The sequence below is a fragment of the Rhododendron vialii genome, chromosome 7a (assembly GCF_030253575.1).
Source record: "Rhododendron vialii isolate Sample 1 chromosome 7a, ASM3025357v1".
NCBI classification, from domain to species: Eukaryota; Viridiplantae; Streptophyta; class Magnoliopsida; order Ericales; family Ericaceae; genus Rhododendron; species Rhododendron vialii.
This window is the reverse complement of record NC_080563.1, coordinates 12810564-12822127: the sequence shown is the minus strand read 5'-3', so window position 1 is coordinate 12822127 and position 11564 is coordinate 12810564. Positions and strand designations below refer to the sequence as shown.

Here is an 11564-nt window from a genome sequence, read left to right as displayed (position 1 = left end):
CTTATCATTAGCAACAACCAATAGCCTTCTTATTGATAGCTGGTAACTTTGTAATCCTAATATGTTAATTGGGCATTGATTATGGGCCTCAATTTATTCAATTAAGGTGTCTATTTTTAACTCCGGAAGATCGACTATTCAAACTTTTTTAAGGCTATAACATCACAGCTCTTTCGATGAGCGTGGCAGATAACCATTGAGCAACCTGGTTCGCAGCTGCTGATTCAATATTTTAGACTCCTACTATGTCAAGAGAATTATCCTATGGCATTTAATTTTATCCGAGGCTTATTGTTGTTAACTATCGTGATACTTCAACTATGTTTAGTGTTCTACTTCAACTATGTTTAGTGTTCTGCTTAGATTAACTACGTCTGGTTACTTGACTGTGTACAGATGAGCAACGCCTATTTTTTAATGACCAACCCTTAGTTCAGTGACGAGCTCAATAATCTAAGTTAGTTAGCATACTGCGATTTTTGAAAATACTAAGAACATGCATAGTGCTGTTGTGATGCTTAGCTAGGGTCTTGCTATTAAATCTTTTATTGCCCAACTTCAATCTTTGTTCATGCAATCCCACTAGTTCTAGAACTAGAAGAGTTCTGATTTTGGTTTTTCAAGTGTGATGGATTTTAAAGACCATAATAGCTGTGATGGGATTGTTGGGTCGTAATTCTAGGTAGTTAGTAAATGGTTTTTTTGAATGGCGATAGTTAGTTAAAGTTGATGGAAGGTTGTACGGATAAATGCCTTTAGGCATGGACACCCCAACGGTGTTTGTATCACCGCACAAGGACACCCCAACGGTAACCATATTTCAGAGGAAACTTCGGATTACTATAGCCCGATGAATCTGACACTATGAATGCCTCCTCAACTATTATTCCAAAGACTTCTAAAGATTCCAATCCTTCTTTCTTCCCTTCGTGCCTTCTCTTCTTTTTATTCGAACATGAGAACCATACATGCCACTTATTTCTTACGAGGAATCCTTTGTTCGACTTGCTTTCAAAAGCCTTTGTTGAAAATGTAATGCAGTCTAATTAAGTGAGTTTACTCACCCTTACCCGGCCACTAATAAGCTAGATGACATCCTACTGAAAATTCCTGTCTTTCATGCATGTGTATGAGTGAGAAAAGAGGGGAGATAGATGTGTTTGTATTTTGCAATGCAGTCTAAGTGAGTTTACTCACTCTTACCCGGCCACTAATAAATTGATCATTATCTGACTTTTGAGCCTGATTCCTGAACATCTATTTTGCTTTGAATATACGAACACGAGTACCATTCGTAACAAGCCTGCTCCTTTTCCAGATGAGATTGATGGAACGCGAGACATTGTGCCTTTTCTGGAGGTGGGCTCTCTCATCTTTGCTCTTAGTTAAAAGGATTTTTAGAAAACTTGTAGATCATATGTTTCATGATGCGGTGCTTGACTATGTTTTTTGTGTGCCTTTTATGGTGGCAAGTCTTATTAAGAACCATTATTGTGAGGAATTTGTTACGAAATGCTCGATTTCTGGTTTCTGATACGAAGTTTCCTTCGCTGTTTGTTGAATATTTAGACCTTGGTTAGTTGGTTCCAACTTCCAAGGTGACTACTGCTAGCAGAGACCGTTGTAAAAGAGAAAAATGTTGTTTCCATGTGATTGGAAAAGCAAGGTTGCATGTGAAATTCGCCCCAACAAATTAAACTTGTTATCAATTTTGGAAAGTTGCAGAGAGACTAATTTTGAATCTGCACAAGCCTGGATGGAAATAAGAATCAGAGGAATTGCATTCTCCATTAAGTCTGATTGAATCCAATTATTTTAAATACTTGGTTACTTGATCGGTTATCGGCCTTATTATCCAAACAAAAAGAAAAGAAGGATATCAGTTATCGGCCTTCTTGTTGCCTTGGGTTCAAAGATTAGCTCCAAAAAATAATCTGACACAGAGGCGTGCCCTCTGAGCGTGAACCATCCTCAGACTTTGTTTTTTTTTTTTTAACTACTTTCAAAGGTGGAGGAGGAGTTGATCAGGCGTAATGGCCTTCCCCTGAGCGTGACAATAAGGACTATAGCCACACAAAAGCCACAAAAGAGCTAGTGAAACATAGCCAACCTTCGTAGAAGTCCAAAGTTTGAGAGGTTTAATTAGCACGACTACAATCTTGGACCAGCGATGGGCTGATAGCTTTCTTGGTTAGCATGTCTGGTATCCACAACGTGGTCACTAGATATGATCATCAAAGTATTACTAGTAGTCTTTAAAAATTTATTTTCTGACATCTCAATTTTATTACAGGGACTATCCTAGATTGCTTGGGTGCATAAGACTTCTGCATGTCGATTAGTTGAAGTTTGAAACCTGAGGTTTATGGACATTCTTTAATTCTGAGTCACCAACTATTTTCTATCCTTTTTATTCATGTTTGTTTATGGTAAACTATGGTAAATGAAAGTATGATGGTTGCAGCTTAGTCGCATAATCTTAATCCTTACATTACGCTCGCGCTCTTGGTCATCGCTCTTGCACATTGTGGTGGTTTGGGATGTGTTTCTAAGATCCACCTGTGTTCTCTCATGTGCATGGCACGGGCACGCGAATTATGTGGCTTTAGTTATGCTTATGTATTCGTTATTCCTTGATAATGGCATGAAATCTTTAAAACTCTTGTAATGCTTTTATCCTCTTTTTATAACATGATGTTTTCCTTTCCAAAACATTTGATCATCTCCGAGGAAAGCTATCTGTTATGGATTCAAAAAATGCTCTTGAAAATGATTACTTGTATCGAATGTATGCGATCGATTAATGGCATTGGCAGCTAACCACACCCTGACAGACAAAAACTGATTTGCTGTCTGCTAACCACGCCTATGTCAGAACCAAGACCCTTCCTTATTTGGGTTTCCCATTTCGACTTCAAAGAGCTACTGGTTTTCGGTAATGAAAGCTTTTACACTCGGGTGAATAAACACGAGTTTTAAGAATCCCAATTTGCCAACCCAAACTACAAAGCTTTTACACTCGGGTGAATAAACAAGACCTTTCGTTTTCCACAGCATTTTTTGAAATTAAGCCCTATAAATGCATCCCACCATACACTTTCATGAACCATCTCTCTCTCACAATCAATTTCTCTCGAAAAAAAAAATGGGTTCAAAAAATACGCATAGCAAGACAGGGTTGCAGCAGAAAGAAAGCAACGCAAAAGCCCCATTGGCTTTCGATGCACAGCCACTTGCATTAGTTGCTGAAGAAGAAACACCTGCTCTCGTTCCAGTCCACCCTCCGTTGATGTTTTCGTTGAACGAGCGGATCCGCCCTCTGCTCGACGCGGTCGATATAAGCTCCGCCATCTAAAAGTGGCACAAGAAGGCATCCAGCTTCCGACCATTGTGGTGGTCGGTGACCAATCAGCTGGAAAATCGAGCGTTTTGGAATCGCTTGCCGGAATAAGTCTTCCCCGCGGCCAAGGCATTTGCACCAGAGTTCCCCTCATTATGAGGCTCCAACACCACCCACATGCTCAACCAGAGCTCTATTTGGAGTACCATGGCAAGACTGTCCCCACCGATGAAACCCACATTGCCGAAGCCATTGTTTCGGCTACTGATGAGATTGCAGGGAATGGGAAGGGGATATCAAACACCCCATTGACTTTGGTTGTGAAAAAGAGAGGTGTTCCGGCTATTACAATGGTGGATCTCCCTGGGATCACTAGAGTACCTGTTCATGGCCAACCCGAAAATATTTATGAGCAGATATCTGGGATTATTATGGAGTACATAAAACCAGAAGAGAGCATAATATTGAATGTTTTATCTGCTACTGTTGATTTCCCTACTTGCGAATCAATAAGGATGTCTCAGCGGGTGGACAAAACCGGTGAGAGGACTCTTGCTGTGGTTACTAAGGCTGATAAAGCTCCAGAAGGTTTGCTTGAGAAGGTCACTGCTGATGATGTGAACATTGGGCTTGGCTACGTTTGCGTGAGGAATCAGATTGGCGATGAGTCATACGAGGAAGCCCGTGTGGAAGAAGCTGGACTATTCCAAACTCATCCTTCGCTATCCAAGATTGATGAGTCTATGGTTGGTGTACCAGTTCTCGCTCAGAAGCTGGTCCAAATACAAGCAACAATTATTTCAAGATGCTTGCCGGATATCGTGCGGAAGATCAATGAGAAGCTGAACGCAAGCATTTCTGAGTTAAACAAAATGCCTCAGAATCTATCTTCGGTTGCTGAAGCAATGACGGCGTTTATGAGGATTATTGGGTTGTCCAAAGAGTCCCTGAAGAAAATTCTCCTGAGAGCCGAATTCGATGAGTACCCAGATGAGAAACACATGCACTGCACTGCACTGCTCGGTTGGTTGAAATGTTGAACCAGTATTCCGATGAGCTTCAAAAGAGTGATGAAGATAAATCAACAGACAACTTTCTGCTGGAGGAGTTTAGGGTGCTCAATGAAACCAAAGGAATTGGGCTACCTAATTTCCTTCCCCGCACTGCCTTCCTCATGATCCTGCAGAAAAAAGTTAAGGAGATATCCAAAACACCGGTGGATTTCATAGCCAAAGTGTGGGACTACATCCTGCAAGTTGTTATATCTGTTTTCACGAATCATTGCGATAGTTACCCGCAACTCCAAGCCTCTACAATGAGAGCAGCCCGTAATCTCATAGAAAAGATGAAGCAGAAGTCTTTTGATCACGTGATGGAGATAGTGGAGATGGAGAAGCTTGCTGATTACACATGCAGTCCGGAATACACGTCGGAATGGGGTAAGCTTATGGCTCAACAGAATGTGTTCACGGAGGCCATGAATATTTACTCCAGTATCTCAAAGATATCGATCGAAGGTTTTGGGGAGATTGAAGTTGGCCATCTACGGGATTACCCTAGTGTTAGAGAGCAGGCGTTTGATATGAAAATGAGAATCACTGCATATTGGAAAGTTGTTCTGAATAGGTTTGTCGATAGCATGGCTCTGCACTTGCTGCTTAGTGTTCAGAACTTGGTTAACCGTGACATGGAAATAGAAGTTGTCAATGAGTTTATGGGACCGCATGGTGGTGGCATTGAAAGGATTCTTGAAGAATCCCCTGCTGTTGCGAAGAAGCGCGAGAGGCTGAACAAAAGCATCAAGTTGCTCAAGGACTCGAAGGATGTGGTGGCTGAGATTATGGATAGGATCACCGTCAAGGATTAAGCTGAATGTCTGTTTCTTTGCTTCAGAATCTTGTTTGGTTTTATGTTTTCGGTCAGTTTGTTTGTGTTTCGCAATTGAGTAGTCCCGTTTAAGTTGGCTGGTTTGGTTATTTTTGTTGGGTCCCTGCTTCCTAAGCTGGCTATTTTGTATTTTCTACTGGAAAACTATTTTCCAGTGAGAAATTGGTCAAGTGCTTTGGAAAATATATCTATGACAATATCTATTTTCTGAAGTTTCACTATACTTTAGTTTGATTTGATTGAGCTCCCCTTCGTAGAAAAAACTTGCGAAATTCATTGGTAAGGTGAACTTGGACAAACACCAAACTACTTTAGCAAATTTATCAACTTGATAGTTGCAGTTAAGGAAATGAGCATTTATATATTGTACTAATTGCATGTTCTCCATTATAGCTGACGGGACTCAATTACAAGAGTTGGTCCAAAATATTTAGGTACAAAACAGTGGCGAAGTTAGCAAGCTAATGTACCTACAATATCTCATATTAACAGTTGAATTGATGTGGTTACATAATTGCTTTGATATGATATTTAGTTTACCACTGTTTATTAGTAAAACTTAGAGAAGTCGCATATTGGTTATTAGAAAGACACATAAAAGCCGAAATGCTTTTTCATTGAAATACTTTTGTGGATGATATAATGATGAATGTAATTAAAGTGTACGTGGTGTTGCATATTTACAAGTAGAGCCTTACTTTTTTTAGTTTTTGTTCAAACGAATAGTACACATATATGTTTTTCTAAATGTGTTCCCCCAACCTCTCATTTTCCAATTTTTTAAATTTTGCATGTTGGAGATTCAATGTCATGTTACTTGTCCATGTCGGTGCTAGATAAGAGGCTATATATTGCATTGAGAAGCTCGTTTGCCTATACTATATGTCATGCGACTAATGGCATGTGTTTGGATCCAGGGTAGATGCATGTAGCTTCACTGTTCTGTTTTACCTGGGCTGAGACTTCAGCATATTGGGGACAATATCCACGCCTTCGTAACTGCTGCTGCTACTTGATCTGACTATTAATTTTAAAGAACGCCGCTAAAATTATAGCTTTGTGGTTAACTTGCATTCAAGCAAACCCCTTTCGACAATGTTTTCTGATATTTTGATAGTTAGTATTCCACTTAGAGACCATTGAAGAATACATGGGAACAATTACACATTTTGAAGAGGTAGCATTAGGCTCAACCAAGGCATGCATTGTTGTCAGCATTCTTCGCTCATCGCACAATGGCAACCTGTTACTTTGGAATCAGAAGAAACTTCAGATGATTGTAGCAGACCTCGAAAGATTCCCTCCTCCTTTCTTTCTTGCATTCCTTCCTTTCTCTATTTTTCATTTCTTTCGGAACTTCGAACTACTTCACAACAATGCAGGGTTTGTGTGTGAGGAATTCTATCCTTGGACTTCCTTCTAGGGAGGCTTAATTATTCGTCCTAGAAGCCTTCCAGAATTATGATTTCGTCCTCCCATTTTGAGCTAATTATGAATTCGTCCTCGTACTAGTTTTTATCCCATTAATGCCCTTTTGTTGTTATTATATATATATATATATATATATATATATATATATATATATATATATATATATATATATATATATATATATATATATATATATATATATATATATATATATATATATATAGCGTCCAAATTGGGGACGAAACCATAATACCTTTTGTCCTCACGTTAATCCCGTTTCATCCCGCGATAATCCCGTTTCGTCCGCCTACCAGATCTGTAAAATTCTCGCGTGCACATCCTGAGATTCTCGTTGATGATATTAATCGACCATATCCATCTAAAACGGAACCCATCAATTTGATTTTGGAGCTCAATTTTTCGAGAAACCGTAGTCGGTATAAACCCAAACCAGTCGGAAACCCAATCTCGTCCATCCTCCATTCTTTCAAATACTGGTGTCACACTACAACAAATGCATTCCTTCGTCCTTTCAGAATGGGGTTTTTTGCCGAAAACTTCGCGACGACAAAAATCAATCAAGTCGTGTGTGGTTGAAGCCGCCGGCGAAGAAGAAGGGGATGAAACCGACAAGAAAAAGTTAAGTGGAACAATGCCCCTCTCTTATCTCACAAGATGTCTTCTCAAACATCAAGAAGCCCATCAATTTCAAGTCGGATGTCTTCTCAAACATCAAGAAGCCCATCAATTTCAAGTCGGGCTTGAAATTGATGGGCTTCTTGATGTTTGAGAAGACATCTTGTGAGAGAAGAGAGAGAGTGTGGGTTAGGAGAAGGAAGGGGTTTGGATGCTCTGTTTTTTGGAAGGGGAGTTTGACATAGTTTATAAATGGCTATTAGGGTTATTTTGGGCATTTTCTTCCTCATTTTGGAGGAAAATCTCCTGCCAGTAGCTTTTCCATCCATTTTAACGGATTTTCTAATAGTTGCGCTTCAGTTCAAAGTACAGGGGGTGTAAGTGCCTAAATTTGGAGTATAAGGGGTGTATGTGCAAATCGGTGATAGTACAGCGGGTGTAAGTGCAAATTCTCCTAAAATTAACTCAACCACCAACTTAAACAACTATCCAATCTTCATCCCAAACTATTCGATTCAACAATATAAGTACAGAGCGATAAAACTAAAGAACGCAAACACGAGATATACGTGGAAACTACTTAGGGCCAACGCACCCTAAGCATAAAACCACGACCTAATCTACTCCAATTTCTATAAATTAAAAGGTTAGGCAAAAAGACTACAAGTTAGGAATTATCGACTTGTACCCGAAATCACACCTAACTCCACTTCTTGCCTAGCACCCCGTGCCCCTTCTTGATTCCATGGACTCCTCGAGCAACACCATCTCGATCTCCGCTCTAGAACGGCTTCGGTATCATCCGGCCATGTAGATTCATAGGCATGAAAGTATGGATTTTGTAAAGTGAAGGTTTTTATGCAAAAGAATCAACTTAGAGAGAATACATGGATCATGGAAGTATTTCTCTAGATTGAACAAAGATGATTGAATGCTAGATTCAAATCATCCAAAAGCAATTGAAAGCACAAGAGCAAGAGGAGTATTGTTCTCTCTCTCTCTCTAAAGTGGGCTATCACTCTTTTGTACCCTAGAATGATGAACAATATACTTATGTATGTCCAAAGCAAGGAAAAATGTTGGAGTGCCCTTCTAAGGCGCTTTTAGCATGCGCACAAGGGCCTTAGTCTAGTAAGGCGCTGCTAAGGCGCAAGCACTTAAAAGGCCTTAGACAAAATTTCCCTTCAAATAAAACAAGGCCAATAATATAAGATTAGTGCAAACATGAGATTTCATAAAAGATTAAGACATTGAAAAGCTTTAGTGATGCATGGAAAAATATTAAGCTAAATGCACATAAGATGCATATATCTTTCCAGGCAAAATGCACGGCATGGCCTTCGGGATCAACTCTTGAACCAACGGGCAGAGTATCTAATCTAGACAAAATAAAATCACCTCCCAAACCCAAATGGAAAAAGAATAAATACAGACTCCAATGGTTTGTTGCATCCGGAAATTGCCAATTACATTAACAGAGAGAATGCAAATGAATCTCTTCAGAAATGATGCTCAACAGAAATGAAAACAAATCAAACTAGGCATACTAAAGCTGCAGCAATTGGAGTAATACACAAAAGCCGTTCATAGTAATATTCATGACAAGTCTTTTTTATAGATAGTAGACAGCCTAGGAAGCAGGAACACCTAGCTAGTGCGAACGACACAAAACGACAGACATAACGACAAACATAAGCGCTAATAGCCGACGACAGAAACAAAAGTAACGCAAACAAAATGACCGACAACATAAACCAAACAACACAAACCAAACAGCGTCGAGACAGAAAACTAAGAAAGGAAGTTTTAGCTTTAATCAACGACAGTGATCCTATCGATGATATGAGCCACAACCTCCTTAGAGTCCTTAAGCAACTTGATACTCCTGTTCAGCCTCTCACGCTTTTTTGCAGCAGATGGAGATTCTTCGAGCATCCTTTGTATTGCACCTGGACCGCCCACTGGAGATCCCATAAGCTCATTCACAATCTCTGCTTCAATGTCGTGGTCAACCAAGTTCCGAATGCGTAGCAGCAAGTGCAGAGCCATGCTATCGACCAACCTTTTCAGGACAACCTTCCAATATGCAGTGATCCTCATTTTCATGTCAAATGCTTGCTCTAAAACATCTGAATGACCGCAAAGATGCCCAACCTCTATCTCCCCGAAACCTTCAACCATTATCCTTGTTGGTTTGGAGTGATCATTCATGACCTCCATGAACAAATTCTGTTGAGCCATTAGCTTACCCCAGTCTGACATGTACTCCGGACTGCAAGTATAATCCGCGAGGTTCTCCATCTCTACAATCTCCATCACTCTATCCAAAGATTCATCTTTTATCTTTGCTACAAGATTATGGGTCGCCCTCCTCATAGCCGATTGGAGTTGAGGGTAATTTTTGCAATGGTTCATGAAAACAGTTATGAGCACAGTTTCAATGTAGTCCCACACTTTCGCCATGAAATCAACCGGCGTTTTGGATATCTCCTTGACCTTTTTTTGGAGAATTACAAGGAAGGCAGTGCGAGGGAGGAAGTTGGGTAGCCCAATTCCTTTAACTTCATCTAGGACCCTCATCTCATCCATTAGAAAGTTCTCCGTCAACTTATTTTCTGCACTCTTTTGAAGCTCACCGGCATATTGGTTCAGCATTTCAACCAACCGAGCAGTGCAATGCATTTTTCTGTCTTCTGGGTATTCATCAAACTCGCCTCTCATGAGGATTTTCCTCAGAGACTCTTTCGAAAACCCAATGATCCTCATAAAAACCGTCATTGCTTCACTAACTGAAGATAGATGCTGTGGCATTTTATTCAACTCCGACATGCTGGAATTCAGCTTGTCGTTTATCTTCCGCACAATCTCCGGCAAACATTTGGAGATAATTGTAGCCTGTATATGCACCAGCTTCTGAGCAAGAACTGGAACTCCAACTATGGACTTATCAATTTTGGACAGCAAAGGATGACTTTGAAACAGATGGGCTTCTTCCTCACGGGCTTCCTCATAGGACTCTTCCCCAATCCGGTTCCTCACGCATACATAACCGAGCCCAATGTTAACATCATCAGCAGTAACCTTCTCAAGCAAACCTTCAGGAGCTTTATCGGCTTTGGTAACCACAGCAAGAGTCCTCTCACCGGACTTGTCGACACGCTGAGACATCCTTATTGATTCACATGTAGGGAAATCGACAGTGGCAGACAAAACATTCAGTATTATGCTCTCTTCTGGTTTGATGTACTCCATTATAATCTCTGAGATCTGCTCATATATGTCCTCAGGTTGGCCATGAACAGGCACCCGAGTGATCCCAGGGAGATCCACCATAGTAAGATCCGGAACACCTTTCTTTTTGACAACCAGAGTCAATGGGACGTTTGATATTCCCTTCTCATTGCCTGCAATCTCATCAGTTGCCAAAACAATGGCTTCCGCGACGTGGGTTTCGCCGGTTGGGACTATTTTGCCATGGTACTCCAGGTGGAGCTCCGGTTGAGGATTTTGGTGGTGTTGAAGCCTCATGATCAGGGGAACCCTGGTGCAAATGCCTTGGCCACGGGGGAGACTTATGCCAGCTAGGGACTCCAGCACACTTGATTTTCCAGATGATTGGTCGCCAACCACAACTATGGTTGGGAGCTGGATGCCTTCTTGGGCCACTTTGAGGTGGCGCAGCTTGTCGACCACGTCGAGCAGAGGGCGGATACGCTCGTTGAAGGAAAACATCAGCGGCGGATGGGCTGAAATGGGAAGAGATGTTTCTTCTCCATCTTCAGCCATTATTGAGAGTCTTGGATTACCTTCTTCGTCCTCCACATGGGCATTCTGTAGCTGTTGTTGAGCTGTTGTTGAGTAGCGTGAACCCATTGAGAGAGAGAAGAGAAGGGGGGAAAGATGGTAGGTGGAAGTGTACTATGGGAAGTATTTTCTGGAGTTTTTGGAAGCCTGCGCGCACTATCCTTGAAGAACTGATGTGTTTATAGAGTTTATGCCCGGAAGCTGAAGCTGATTCTCATTAATGTTCTCTCCAAAAATTTGGACTTTTTTGTCATCCGTATTTGTTTTCGTTTTTCGTGATTTTTTATCAAGATTTTTTTTGTTTATTTTTTTTAAAAACTTTTTGGAGGTAAATAGTATAGTACTTCTATTCGAAAAATCAAAAAAAAAAATGTTAAAATGTAAAAAAAAAAAAAAAACCTATAAATTATTTTTTATCTTAAAAATATATCTCAAAATCGACGGCCAAACAAAGGCTTTATGAGTA

The 11564-nt window shown here is 40.5% G+C and overlaps 1 protein-coding gene and 1 pseudogene across 1 annotated transcript; one reads left to right on the top strand and one right to left on the bottom strand.

Moving 5' to 3' along the window:
* Window positions 1-3145: 3145 nt before the first annotated feature.
* LOC131332667 (dynamin-related protein 4C-like) lies at window positions 3146-5207 on the top strand (annotated as a pseudogene).
* Window positions 5208-8852: 3645 nt separating this feature from the next.
* Window positions 8853-11257, bottom strand: LOC131334850 (dynamin-related protein 4C-like). The gene has a single exon (XM_058370144.1). It carries the CDS (start codon window positions 11165-11167, stop codon window positions 9107-9109), a length of 2061 nt encoding a protein of 686 aa, XP_058226127.1. The 5' UTR covers window positions 11168-11257; the 3' UTR covers window positions 8853-9106.
* Between the last annotated feature and the right edge of the window lie 307 nt (window positions 11258-11564).